The sequence below is a fragment of the Candida oxycetoniae genome, assembly GCF_023343755.2.
Source record: "Candida oxycetoniae strain CBS 10844 chromosome Unknown scaffold65, whole genome shotgun sequence".
NCBI classification, from domain to species: Eukaryota; Fungi; Ascomycota; class Pichiomycetes; order Serinales; family Debaryomycetaceae; genus Lodderomyces; species Lodderomyces oxycetoniae.
In genome coordinates, this window is record NW_026055383.1 from 1 (window position 1) to 14,665 (window position 14,665).

A 14,665-nucleotide genomic window follows, 5' to 3' on the forward strand; every position below is an offset into this window, starting at 1 on the left:
TGATAGGGTTCTAGTGATGGATAAAGGAGCGATTGTAGAGAAAGGAGATCCATGGAAGTTATTCAATGAAGGAGGAATGTTTAGAATGATGTGTGATAAGGCAAATATTACCGAAGCTGATTTTTGTTGAATATAGATTGACTCGACATCGACACTATCTCGCTCTGCTCGATAGTGGAGCAACATTGACTGCCACCAGCACTATCGAGCAGAGCGAGATAGTGGAGCAACACTGACTATAGTTTAGCGTATAGTAATTGAAATCGACACTATCGACATCGACACTATCGAGCAGAGCGAGATAGTGGAGCAACACTCACTGTAGTTTAGCGTATAGTAGTTAAAATCGACACTATCGAGCAGAGATACTATCTCACTCTGCTCGATAGTGGAACAACATTGACTGCCACCAGCACTATCGACACTATCGAGCGAGATAGTGTTGTGACAAGCTACTAAGTGTTGATGTCGATGTCGTGCTCCACTATCTCGCTCTGCTCGATAGTGGAGCTTTGAAAATGTCGATGTCGATAGTGGAGGTTTGAAAATGTCGCTGATAAGAAAATTTCTTTTTTCATCAAGATGCGGAAAGTACCGGAAAAAAATATGTCTCCCCTTTCAAAACAGGATTAGCATTACAAAATGTCTCAACACACAGTAGTTGCTATAAGGAAGAAAAAATATTTGAGGTTGGATTAAGCACTACATTACAAGGCAATGACATGGCTCATAAAAACACAAGAAACTTAACTTACCCCATACCGTTCCACAGGGTGCTGTAATAACAACTCCCGCGGTGCTATGGAGGTATTATTGCCATTGCTACAAGAACGTTTTATAGAAATAGATTTGTAAGTATCATGACACCATCCATCATCTGCAACAAGTCAAAAATAAAGATTGCAGTCATTCGGAAGTCCAGCACGGGTCGAACCGTTAATTAGTTTTTTATTTTTATTTTTATTTTTATTTTTATTTATTTATATATATTTTTTTTTTGTATCTTTTTGTTAGCATTCAGCCAATGAAAATTTTGCAGTTTGCAATAAGCCAACTCTCAAACAATTGTGAAAAATGTATAGAAAAATGTATAGAGTAGTATAAAAATTTTGCTGGTGAATAAAACTCATCTATAATTTGTCATTTTTTTTTTCTTTTTCATTCTTTTATTCTATTGAATATATATTCTTCAATTTATTTAACACTAGAGAAAGATCATAATGCCAGCTCCATTTGAACAAGGTTCGGAAAAAAAAGGTGCTACTTTATTCAAAACCAGATGCTTACAATGTCACACAGTTGAAAAAGGTGGTGCTAACAAAGTTGGTCCAAACTTGCACGGTGTTTTCGGTAGAAAATCAGGTCAAGCTGCAGGTTACTCATACACTGAAGCCAACAAGAAAAAAGGTGTTGTATGGGATGAACAGCACATGTCTGACTATTTGGAAAACCCAAAGAAGTATATACCAGGTACCAAGATGGCTTTTGGTGGTTTGAAAAAGCCAAAGGACAGAAACGATTTGATCACTTATTTGGTAAAGGCTACTTCTGAGTAGATGCATCTACAAATTATGGAAAATTGACTACTAGACTTTGGCACTATCGAGCGGAGCGAGATAGTGGAGCAACACTCTGTAGCTTGTTACAACACCCTGTAGCCTGTTATAACACTATTGAGCAGCGATATTATCGTGTGCCTATTTTCCAGTTTTTTTACTGTATATATATATAATCATTTGATAAAACAATCTTATTTCCATCAACCAGCGAAACTATCAAGCGACACTATCGAGCGACACTATCGAGCGACACTATCGAGCGACACTATTGAGCGACACTATCGAGCGACACTATCGAGCGACACTATCGAGCGACACTATTGAGCGACACTATCGAGCGACACTATTGAGTGACACTATCGAGCGGAGCGAGATAGTGGAGCAGCACTTAGTGGCTTGTTACAACACTATCAAGCGACACTATCGAGCAACACTATCTCGCTCTGCTTGATAGTGGAGTAACACTCTGTAACTTAATACAAGACTATCTCGCTCTGCTCGATAGTGTTGATAGTGTCACTAGTCAATGCTGCTCCACTATCTCGCTCTGCTCGATAGTGTCGATAGTGTCACTAGTCAATGCTGCTCCACTATCTCGCTCTGCTCGATAGTGTCGATAGTGTCACTTGTCAATGCTGCTTCACTATCTCGCTCTGCTCCATAGTGTCGATAGTGTTGCTATTAAAAGCTGCTTCACTATCTTGCTCTGCTTGATAGCGTGGATAATGGCACATCACGTGACAGTTCTATTGCTTTTTCAATTTTTCAATTTTTCAATTTTTTGTTGACTATTTTTTTTCTTCATTTTTTTTTCAACAAGCCTCTGAGTCTCTGAGTGTTGCTCCACTATCCCGCTCCGCTCGATAGTGTCGAATATGAAAATACCTGTTGAGGTAGACCTTGACGAAGATACTGAGTGGAACGATATTCTCCGAGCGCATGGAGTCATTCCTGAGAAGCCACCGTCTCCAACAGAACAATTAGAAGAAGCATTAGAAGAAGCCGTTAGGAAACAGCACGAGACGCGATTAGACAACAAAGATCTAGAGGAATTAGACGAGCTAGAAGATCAAGAGGATGAGGAGTTTCTCAATTACTACAAACAGAAACGAATGGCAGAGCTCAAGAAGTTGGCCGAGAAGAAGAAATTCGGACTGGTTTTACCAGTTGACAAAAAAGAGTATAACGAGCAAGTAACGAATGCGTCAAAGGAGACATATGTGATTGTGCACTTATCGCTCCAATCGAGTCTACAGAGTAGATTATTGAGCTCGCTTATGGTTCAAATGGCTGCAATATTCCCCGAGTTGAAATTTTGCGACATTTCTGCACAGCGATGCATTGAAAATTACCCCGAATCAAACTGTCCAACATTGATAATATACCATAATGCTCAAGTTCAAAAACAATTTATTACGCTTACTCAACTAGGAGGAAACGCTACCACTTTGAACGACTTGGAAAAGGTGCTAGTTGACGTTGGAGCTGTAAAGGAGAGCGATAAAAGGTTGATAATCAATAAACAAGAAGAAGAAGATGGAGGTGATGGAGAAAATGGTTTACAAGATGCAAGAAGATTACGGTTCAAAAGGAAACCGGTGAGAGAGGACACTAACACCAACACCAACACCAACATCAATAGCGATGATATCGATGACTTTTATGATTAAAGAGAGAGAGGACCCACCCCCTTGCTTGCTGGGCGATGATATCGATGCCTTTTGTATGCGCGCGCGCGCGCTTTTCCTTTTTTTTGTTTTTTCCCCTGACATTTGGTAGCGTCTTAGACCAATTTAAAGATTTTCGGCTTTTTTATTTTTACAACCAAATTTGTATCCACATAACATTAAATAAACGACCATTACGAGTTGTTGTTAGCCAAGAACGGTCTTTATGGTACCTGGTATTGCTGACAAGATCAATGAACTCATACTTGAAACGGGGGGAATGATTGATCATATACTGCCAAGAGCTATTTGCAATGCGAGGAGCTTAGGTAATGACGAGGATGACAATGATATTGCAGCCAAATTCGGTTTGGTGAATTTGAATGATAACGATGAAAACTTGAAGGGTAGGGGAAATGGTGGTGGCAACAAGGGGGGTGATTACCCTGGTGGTAGCAACAAGGAGGTTAACTACGAAAACTTGAAGGGTAGGGGAATTGGTGGTAATGGCGGTAGCAACAAGGAAGGTAATGGCGGTAGCAACAAGCAGGGTAATGGTGGTAATGGCGGTAGCAAGGAGGGTAATGGCGAAAACTTGAAGGGTAGGGGAATTGGTGGTAATGGCGGTAGCAACAAGCAAAATAATGGCGAAGATGACGATACAATGTCAGACTCAGGAGATGAAGTAGTGGTGTTCAAAAGTGCCGCTTATGAGAAAACCATCCTTCAATCTCACAACTTGAATCTTCCCTTTTCTGAAGCAATTCCAATTATTCAAGAGTCACATGTAAAAAGCGCAATCGAGGCATTGGAACAACCAAAAGAGCCCTTGATTGGCGTGTCGGTTGAATCAACCATTGCTACCTCGAAACAAGTATTATCACAATCTGTCAATCTCGCCCAATCTGGCAAATCTGAGTTGCAAACGGAACCGGAAACGCAATCTAAAGCAAGAACAGGCGCAGAGAATAATGATAACAGTAATGCTGTTGTTGTTGTTGTTGATGACGATGATGATGATGATGACGATGACGTTGCTGTTGTTGTTGATGACAATAATAACAATAATAATAATAATACTGAGGGAAAAGAAGCAAACCCCATTGCTGCTGTATTAAATTTGCAGCCAGTTGTGAGAAAGTTTAAGTTATTGAACAATGAAAACTTGGCATGTTACTCACCTTTGGTGGTAAACACCGGTACACCCGAAGAGTTTAAGGCTGCTACAATCAACTTTTGGGTATGTCAGGATTATGATCGTTTTTTTGGCGTTCAAAGTTTCCAAAAGGAGATTGAAATAGCCAAGGCATTGCGATTTGAAGATGATTCAGAATCTGTAGCCTTGAAGAATGAAAAGATAATCTATATCACTACTAGGATTGTCAATCCGGGCAAAGTCTTGAATGCCTATTTCAACAGCGGTCCAACAAAGAGAGACTTGTACATTGATTTGATATTGAACAATAATGGGTGCAATATTTTACTACAATTGATGAAGTTTTTCAAGGAAAATGGAACAACAATCGAATCAAAAATCGATTCGGTATTTCTCAGGATTCTGGCATCGTATTTCAACCAAATTCGAGTTATATTTGGAGTGCTCACGACTAATACCCTATTTTACGAAAAGATCAAGTCATTGGGATTGTTTGTTGGGTTACATCAATATGCCAATGGGTATGTGTTTGATGCACTATCTGATACACTTATCAAGTTACCTCCCACACTTGAAAAATTGATAGTGTCTAATGGTTTAGAAATCACTGATTTTGCTCAGTTGCCCGCAACTTTGAAAGAGATTGGATTTCATAATGTGAAAATGATGAACTTGAGCAAATTCAATTTGCTAAAAAACTTAAAATATCTTTGCATCAATGGAAATGAAGTAAAATTAGACGGTCGCGTTGAAAGCTTTCCAAAGGGGTTTAGAATCGGTTTGGAAACAGTAAAGTTTGACTCTTCCGTTAGTGTTAGTTGCAATTTTCGAAACTTTGCTCAATTGACTTCATTAAGTTTGCTGAACCTATCATACACTCGCACGAGAGACTTGACTTTTCCTTTGATGTTGAGGAAATTGGAGCTAATTGACTGCATGATTAGTTCCAACATCTCGGCTTTTCCGGACACTTTAAGGATGTTGACCATAATAAGAAGCAAATGGAGTCCAAAGAGAAACTGCCACCTTGCTAGGTTGCAAAGATTCAAGATAGCCGACTCTGAGGTTAAAGATTTGAAAGAGAAAATTCTTGCTTGTAAGACTCTACTCAAATTGGAAGTGTCAAATAGCTCAATAGACAAGATCCAGCACGATTTCAAGTTTCCGCAGACTTTGAAGATCTTGAAATTGATAAAGGTCCCCTTGAAGGGTGTTCCCGAAAGTGTGTTCCCAAACTCTTTAGAGATTATCAACTTGGAAGAGAACGACCTTAAATATATATTACTGCTGCTGAACTTGAAAGCAATGAGAATAGCTGGTAATCCAATACAAGGAGACGTTGACTTGCGACACATTGCAGTTAAGGATGTTACTCTCCAGAATAGCGCTCAGCTTGGAAGCATCTTTCTCAATGAGGAAACAGCCTATTTGAATGCCTCATATTCATCGTCATTAGTATCTATAAGTGGTGAAGGGTTGACAAAGGTAGTCTTGGATGGATGCAAAAGCTTGAACTTGAGCCAGTTCAAGTTCCCACTGAAGATCACCCAATTGAGCTTGAAGGATTGTGATTTTGTCAAGTTTGACGACCCTACAGTTGAGATACCCCATTTAAGGATAATGGATCTTTCTAATAACAAGTTGGAGAGTATCGATTTGTCACGGTTTGAGCACTTGCAGGACGTTGATATCTCAAACAACAAGTTGACAGTCATCGACAACTCATACTTTCCCCAGTCAATCAAGTCCATCAACGCAAAGGAGAATCTAATACAAGAGGTAAAAGTGGCAGAGTTAAAGAATATTGAATGGTTGCAATTATCTGACAACAAGATTGAAAAAATGACCAATGTTGAAGTTCCTGAAAAATTGAGGACCTTGATATTGAATAACAATAACATTTGTGAATTTTTGTCAAATTCTTTCAAAATTCCCATGAATCTTTGTCATTTAGAGTTGAACAAGTGCAAAATTGCAAAGTTTGACCAAATTTTGCCTCAAAAATTAATGTCATGTTGTTTGAACGGGAATAAACTACACGGTCAAACATTTTCAATAAAGTTTGAAAAAAAGTCTCCGTGCTTGAAGTTTTTGGATTTAAGTAGCAATTATTTTAAGCTGTTTGATTTTTCCTTGCTACAAGATGTTGGCGTTGAGTTGTCAGAACTCAACTTGGCAAGTAATATGATTGAAGAGGTTCCACAAATTCCTGGTAATATCCTATCAGCCATTCTTTTTAAAGCATAAAATATAAGCTTTTTCTTTACCTTAATTGAAGAGTAATATCAGATATATATACATATATACACATACATATAAGCTAAACCAATATATACTTACCTATCCATGACCTTTTCTTATATCCTTTCTCCACATGAAACCACTTATTACTAGGAGAAAAAACAAAAGTTTAGTCGCCAGACCATTAAAACTGCAAAGCCGAAAAATAAAAAATGAAAAACAGAGCGAGACTCGTTAGGTAAGTTCAGGCACAGAACTTTTAGTGGACTGGCGCTTCCTTTTAACTATTTTGCATACAAGTACCCTTTATTCACAGGGAGCACACATTCGCAAATACCCTCCTTGTACTATTGCCGACGCATTCCATACATTATTTCCTCGACTTTGAGCTATACGGTCTTTTGCCCTGTTTTTTTTCTTTCTTTTTTTAATTTTTTTAATTTTTTTTTTTTTTTTTTTTTGCAATTTCCTCCATACATTCTATGATATAGATGTCATCGGTATCATCGACACTCCAGGTCAATAGTATTAGCAGCCAATCACATCCAGATGGTGAAATATCAAATGGGAGTCTTGGGTCAGGCCAAAATAGGACTGTTTTCAGCGAATCACAGCATATTCCAATAGTTTTAGATAATCTCGGATCTTTGCCATCTTGTGCGCATCTAGATCAAGTGTTGAGCTCGCGAGCCCAAGAAACAGTACTTGATACTTATCGGCAAGCGGTGCTCATATCACATCAAATCGATATATCGACCACAAACTATAGAACCAAAGACGGGGCAAATATTGATCCTGAAAAGATACTTGCCAAGAAGTTATTGAGCTTAAAATGCTCAGAGTGTGATTCATCTGACTTTCAACAAGTGATGATCTGTCTCCAATGTCCCAATGTTAGTTGCCACCGACATGCCCACTCGCACTACAAGGGAAGCCAGCATATGTTTTCCATTGATCTGAATTTGGGGTTACTATATTGTTTTAAATGTAATGCGTATATAAACCATCCAAGGTTGGAGAAATTAAGATGCCAAGTTATGGGAGTGCAAAGTGTGGAAGATGTAACAAAAACAGAAGCTGAGAATTATAGCGATCCCAATAAACTTGCAATGCTTGGTCTAAAGGGATTTGTGAATCTAGGATCAACATGTTATATGAGTTCAATTCTACAAACATTTGTCCACAATCCAATTCTAAAGACACGATTTTTCAACAATGACCTACACTATTTCAACTGCAAATACTTATATGATCAAGAAGTCACTGGGTCAATTCACGAGGGCAATGCTTGTATTACTTGCAGTATAGATAAAATTTTCAAAGAATTTTACACGATGGAAAGTACAGAAGGTTTTGGAATGACAGATTTACTAACGACAGCTTGGTATAAGCAAAAATCGTTGGCAGGTTTTCAAGAGCAAGACGCTCATGAATTCTGGCAGTTCCTATTAAACGAGCTTCACCTGGATCATATAAGAGTATCAAACCAGCACGGTGTTTGTACCTGCATCAGCCATGCTTGTTTCGGCTTCCAACTACAAAGCTGTGTCAAATGCAACTGCGGAGCTGAAAACATTACCGTGGATCCTCCAACTTTCGAGCTTTCATTGGAGTTATCCTTTAAAAATGACAAAAGTGACAAAAATGACAAACACACGAGTATCGATTTGTATACATGCTTAGACCTGTTTACAAGGGAAGAGAAACTCGACACTCGGATCTCGTGCAAAAGTTGTTTTAAAGAAGCAGGAGCCACCAAGACGCTTAGATTGAAAAATCTCCCGCCTGTATTATCCATCCAATTAAAGAGATTCAAACACAATATACAAAACGATACTTCATCTAAAGTTGAAATTGCAGTGGAAATACCTTCATTTTTTGACTTGAATAAGTATACTGTGGACGCTGAAGATGGACAAAAGATATTTGAATTATTCTCTGTAGTTTGTCATATTGGACTGGTCAGCACTGGACATTATATGGTATACACTAAGAACTGGCAAGGTTTATGGTTCAAGTTTGATGATAGTATCATAACTATTGAGAAAGAGGAAGATGCAATGGAAGCTGCCAAGTCAAATGGCTATCTACTCTATTATATAATGCATAATACATAATATATCTCAGTACTCTCTTTGATTTGAAATATTTCAAACCCAAAAAAAAAAAGAAAGAAAAACATATAATAGAACGATAATCTTAATCTCCTTTGGAATTTCTTTTCTATAACAAAGAATATAATACTATCGAGCAGAGCGAGATGGCGGAGCACACTAGCTCTTAACACTATAGACACTAACTCTTAACATTATATACACTAGCTCTTAACATTATATACACTAGCTCTTAACATTATATACACTAGCTCTTAACATTATATACACTAGCTCTTAACATTATATACACTAGCTCTTAACATTATATACACTAGCTCTTAACATTATATACACTAGCTCTTAACACTATAGACACTATACGGGTTTGATTGCATCAAATCCGTGTAATAGATGTAGAAGAAAGTAGACGTGGTGAAAATGAGAAAAAAAATAGAAACGAAGAAAGAGAGACAAGTTCCAGAATTCTTCTTTCTCTTCTCTCCAAATTGAAGTTGTGTTACAGGTTACCTTTCTCTGAAACAAATCCACATAACGCAACAAAGTTTCAGATAATTTAAGATGTCAAAAAAATCAAAGAGGATATAGTTTTTTTCCCACTCCTTCTACACCCTACCATTTCCCCCTTTCCCCCCTTTCCGGTTATTCTCTTGATAAATATGCAAAGGGAGGCTTAGCACTATCGAGAGACGCTATCGAGCGACACTATCGAGCAACACTACCGAGCAGAGCGAGATAGTGGAGCACACTAGCTGCCACCCACTAGCTGCCACCCACTATCTGCCACCGACTAGCTGCCACCCACTATCTACCACCCACTAGCTGCCACTGAGTAGCTGCCACCCACTAGCTGCATATGACTAGCTGCATATAAATCACACATATATTTAGGAAACGCCAAAAAAAAAAAAACTAAATCTATATTTTGACATAGTTTGTCCACCATTGTTACCTCAAATCTGATACATACTCATAAATTTATCCTCTCTTGTTTCTCTCATTCATTCCTATATCCTCTCTTGTTTCTCTCATTCATTTCTATACCCTCCTTGTTTCTCTCATTCATTTCTATACCCTCCTTGTTTCTCTCATTCATTCCTATTCACTGTGTTTATTGTGTCAGACATTTTTTCAAGTGTCGGAAATTGAAAATACATATTACACAAAATCAAACTATAAAACAAATTTGCAGCAATAAAAAAAACAAGAAACAAAAATATAATTACTTTTCCTAATTGGGAATTAATTATGTACATTAGATAAGATTATAGTTGCAAAAGATACGAGAAAACGATGAAAATCTTATTGAAAAGTGACGTTATTGTGTTTTATGGCACTTTCTTGAGAAAACCATTGTGAGCTTTGTATTTGTATTGTATCATCCTCAATTCTTTCCTTCCTCAATTTCTCTCCTTCCGCGTTTATTTATGCACTTATAGGGTAACCACTAACTTGAAGTCTATAGTGTTAAAACAGTTTCAATCATGAACCTCCTTTTTTTTTTTTTTTTTGTCAAACTCATTAGTGTAGTAAGCTATTAAACAAAAGTTTTATTTTCTCTTGTTCCTTCTATTCTTTTGACCCTCGGCTAATGAACGAAAAATGCCACAACTATGGTTGTTTTTTCCCTTTTTTCCCTTTTTCTCTCCTTACATCTTTCGATATTCCTAAAATCAATCCCCCCCTTCCAAATAACTTCTTTTTTTCATTATAAAAAAATTATCACAAAATCATTCCGGTTGTGTTTGCAATCTTGATACTAGGAAGATAGAAAACAACTAAAAAAAATAAAAATAGTTTAATAGCAGTTTAGCCGTCAAGACTTGCATAATGCAAAAAGAATTCAACGAGAAGAAGAAGAAGAAGAAGAAGAGGAGGAGGAGGAGGAGGAGGAGGAGGAGGAGGAGGAAGATAATGACAAGGCGAAACTGGGCAATGGGCTAATTTTGTCACACCTAAGACATTTCATTATTCAGAAATATATCACCAATCCGTTGCTTTTGCCAGAATATGACAATAGAAAATTCCACTTGAGGACCTATGTTGTTTGTGTGGGTAATTTCAAGGTATTTGTGTACAAGAATATTTTAGCATTGTTTGCTGGGCAAACATATAACATTGATGAAGCGACTAATTTGAAAGATCTTTGCCAAATAGACATGAGTGGTCACTTGACAAATACGTGTTTGCAAGAGGAAGGAGACAATATCTTGGTGGTACCATTTTGGCAATTGAAAGGTATTTCCGATTCAAATAGAGTTGAGATTTATGACCAAGTTTGTCAGATTACAAGAGAAGTTTTCACTGCGGCGACAACTGTAGATAAATTGAATTTTCAGCCATTAGATAATGCCATTGAAATTTTTGGGGTAGACTTTTTGGTTGATAGTAGCAATGATGTTTATTTATTAGAGGTCAATTCATACCCTGATTTCAAACAAACGGGAAACGATCTTAAGCAGGTTATTTTTGATTTGTTTAGAGTTACTGTTTACGAAATCATTCATCCAATGGTTTCTAAGATTGAGTTGAAGGATGAAATTGAAAATATGAGGCAAGTGATTTGACACTACACTATCGACACTATCGAGCAGAGCGAGATAGTGGAGCACACTAGCTGCTACAGACACTATCGACACTATCGAGCAGAGCGCGATAGTGGAGCACACTAGCTGCTACAGACACTATCGACATTATCGAGCAACACTCAGTAGCTTGTTACAACACTATCTCGCTCTGCTCGATAGTGTCGCTCGATAGTGTCGTTCGATAGTGCTTTATCTGGAGGATATTCTACTTTAGTTTACACTATTTTACTCTAGTCTACACTATTCTACTCTAGTCTACACTATTCTACTCTACTCTAGTCTACACTATTCTACTCCACTCTTTGCTCCACTCTTTGCTCCACTCTTTGCTCCACTCTTTACTCTAGCCACTATCTCGCTCTGCTCGATAGTGTAGTGATATACACCCACGTCATAACCAAGAGTAACCCCCGCCACTTCCACAGCTCTCATTCCCCATCATCAAGTTCGTAGCAATACAAAGCAAACTCATCTCATTCAACAATGGTGAAAAAAAAAAGCATTCCATGTAAGAAAAGAAGCAAAGAGATTAAAGGAAAATTTTTTTTCTTCTGGCATTAACAAATAAAACAAGTGACTTCATAACAACATTAATATAAAGACAAGGGGTTACCTTAGATTATAGTGATATCGGTAAGCTCTTCCAATTTGTTACAGTGTAACTCGAACTGGCAGTTGAATATTTTCCAACGAAATCGCCTTTTAAAAACCTCCCCTTTGAAGTTATAATCAGGTTTAATCGGGATATATACAAAGTGAAAAAAAAACAAACAAACCATGTCTACACATCGAAAAACTTTTAAGAATCAACTGAAGAGGTTTAATAATGGCAGTGGCAATGGTAGTGGCAACGGCAGCGGCAATGGCACTGACACATCGGTTGAGCTAGCTAGTTTGGTGGAGATGTTTCCAGATTGGGAATCTGATGAGTTGAACACATTGCTAATCGAGAATAGCAATGCACTCGAGGTTGTTATTGATTTGATTGTCAACAATAAAGTCTCCAAATGGGAACCAATTAAAAAGGAGAAGAAGAAGAAAGAAGTCAAGGAAGATATAGACTCACTGAGTGCTTCTGCTTCTACATTTCAGCCATCACATAGTAACAATGATAAAAAATCGTCATTATCGAAATCGAAAGCATCAGCAAGAACTCCTAAAACGCAAAATTTCAATTCGAGGAAATCACAAAGAGGCGCAACAGACAAACACAACAGCAACAGCAACAGCAACAATAATAATAATGCCACTAGTAGCAGTAGCACCACTACAAATGATGAAGCTAAACACAAAGAATCTGGCTCTTTGAGCTCTTGGGCATCAGCTTTAGGTAATGACAAGCCAAAGGCTCAAAAGAGCACACCAGATGAAGAAAGGAGTACTTCTCTAGTTGATGAGAAACCACAAGAAGAGCAGTCTGCAATAGAACCAAATGATGAACAAGAAAAAGAGGAAGGAAAAGGTAAAGGAAAAGGTAAAGGAAAAGAAAAAGAAAAAGAAAAAGAAAAAGAAAAAGCGGTAGCCACAAAGGAAACGGCGTCAGAGGAAACGTCCAAGCCAGTATTGAAAGAAGCAACAATTCCAGAATTAAAACAGGGATCTTGGGTTTCTGCTATTACGCCCAAAACAAAACCTAAACCCAAAGCAACAACAAAACCAGTAAAGAAAACAAAACAGGTGAAATCTCAACCAACTGAAGAACAACAGCAACAGCAACAGCAACAACAAGTACACCAAGAGCAATCACAACAATTCCAACATCAGGATATAAATACTCAACAGCCCGTAACAGCGGCACAGGAGGAGAGTAATGTTTTAGAAAAACAGCAACCACAACAACCACAACAGCAGCAGCAGCAACAACCACAACAACCACAACCCTCACAAGATGTTGAGTCTATTGCACCATCACTTGCAATTCCTCCAGTTGAAACTTCTTCACAGGCTTCTGCTCAAGTAGTATTGCCATCTTCACAGCAACGTATCAACTCTGTTGGAATTAGTTTTGGATCATTGTCTTTAGCGGATGATGAAGTGAAAGAAGCCCACGAACAATTACCAGAACAGCAGCAACAACAGCAGCAACAACAACAACAACAGCAACAGCAACAACAGCAACAACAACCAGAGCAAGTGCAACAACAACCACAGTCGCAACCACAGCAGCAGCAACAACCAGCACGCTACGGATTATATGACCAACAACCATCTCAGGCTGACTTGCAGCAGAATGTACATTTTCAACAACAAGCTCAAGCTCAAGCTCAAGCTCAAGCTCAATACTCGAAACAGACGCCACAACAAACATCTCATCACGTTTTACCAGGTCAACAACAACAACCTACACAACAGCAGTATGATTATTATAACCAGTTCCAGCAACAACACTTTCCACAGCAAACAGCTCAACCAGGTGGCCAATTTGGTGGTTATCCAGGGTATGACTATAATGCTTTTAGCCAACAAGCATATGCATCATCTCCTGCGCCAGGCCACGTTAGCACCACACCAAGTGGCACCTCAGCATATGCTCAATATGGCCAACAGCCTGTTAACAAGAGTGATTCAGCGCAAAGCCCAGCACACACCCAGACAGCTTTACAACAACAACAACAAGCTGCGGTATTGGCCCAACAACAACAACTGCAGCAGCAACTGCAGCAACAACAGATGCCAACACCATTTGGTTACCCTTACTACAATTATTACTACAATAATCCATACTTTAGTGCAGCCAGTGGTTTAGGTTCCAATGGTTTTGCCTCGGCTACCGGTTCTGTTGGTCAACAAAGTCAGCAGACGGGCCAACCAGGAGCAGGAGCCGCGCAACAAGCAAATGTACCATCAACCAGCCAGCAGTCTTCTATTTCGTCTAACGGGTTTGGCGCTCAACAACAGTATTACAATCCTAACCAATACTCAAACAGGTACCCAGGCTACTCTTACCCACCTCAGCCACAACAGCACACGCAACAAAGCCAAGGTCAAGGTCAAGGTCAAGGTCAAGGACAAGGTCAAGGACCAAATGTTGGTCAGTCTACAACAGGCTCCGAGAGTGAGGCATCTCAGCAAAGCCAAGGGCAACAAGCACAGCCACAACCCCAACAACCAATGGTACCTCAATATGGTGGCTACCAACAATACCCTCAGTATGGGTACCAAGATTCTACACAGTACCGTGGAGGCTGGTATTAAGTTTTTCATATTTACATAATCTGAAACGGGACCTTATCACAAGAGATTGAGGGAGAATAACTCACCAATAGAGTATATACAAAGAAACGATACGATGAATAAAATGTATTTTTATTTAGTCTGAGCTGACAAACAATGTCTGATT

General features: G+C 38.6%; 5 protein-coding genes and 1 pseudogene across 6 annotated transcripts; all 6 read left to right on the plus strand. All coding sequences in view use genetic code 12, as the record gives it.

Moving 5' to 3' along the window:
- Positions 1 to 1,220: 1,220 nt before the first annotated feature.
- On the plus strand, positions 1,221 to 1,556 carry CYC1 (cytochrome c; the record flags this gene model as incomplete). Its single annotated transcript, XM_049323046.1, has 1 exon — positions 1,221 to 1,556. The coding sequence occupies one exon, from the start codon at positions 1,221 to 1,223 to the stop codon at positions 1,554 to 1,556; it is 336 nt and encodes a 111-aa protein (XP_049181050.1).
- An 878-nt stretch (positions 1,557 to 2,434) lies between these two features.
- On the plus strand, positions 2,435 to 3,229 carry KGF56_001877 (uncharacterized protein; the record flags this gene model as incomplete). The annotated part of the gene is made up of 1 exon (XM_049323047.1): positions 2,435 to 3,229. The coding sequence occupies one exon, from the start codon at positions 2,435 to 2,437 to the stop codon at positions 3,227 to 3,229; it is 795 nt and encodes a 264-aa protein (XP_049181051.1).
- Positions 3,230 to 3,273: 44 nt separating this feature from the next.
- KGF56_001878 (uncharacterized protein) lies at positions 3,274 to 6,629 on the plus strand (the record flags this gene model as incomplete). Its single annotated transcript, XM_049323048.1, has 2 exons — positions 3,274 to 3,282; positions 3,438 to 6,629. 2 exons carry the CDS (start codon positions 3,274 to 3,276, stop codon positions 6,627 to 6,629), a joined length of 3,201 nt encoding a protein of 1,066 aa, XP_049181052.1.
- Positions 6,630 to 7,114: 485 nt separating this feature from the next.
- On the plus strand, positions 7,115 to 8,740 carry KGF56_001879 (ubiquitin-specific protease; the record flags this gene model as incomplete). The annotated part of the gene is made up of 1 exon (XM_049323049.1): positions 7,115 to 8,740. One exon carries the CDS (start codon positions 7,115 to 7,117, stop codon positions 8,738 to 8,740), a length of 1,626 nt encoding a protein of 541 aa, XP_049181053.1.
- Positions 8,741 to 10,328: 1,588 nt separating this feature from the next.
- On the plus strand, positions 10,329 to 11,304 carry KGF56_001880 (annotated as a pseudogene). Its single transcript has 2 exons — positions 10,329 to 10,356; positions 10,592 to 11,304. Coding segments are annotated over exons 1-2 (741 nt in total).
- A 798-nt stretch (positions 11,305 to 12,102) lies between these two features.
- On the plus strand, positions 12,103 to 14,520 carry KGF56_001881 (DEF1; the record flags this gene model as incomplete). Its single annotated transcript, XM_049323050.1, has 1 exon — positions 12,103 to 14,520. One exon carries the CDS (start codon positions 12,103 to 12,105, stop codon positions 14,518 to 14,520), a length of 2,418 nt encoding a protein of 805 aa, XP_049181054.1.
- Positions 14,521 to 14,665: the final 145 nt, after the last annotated feature.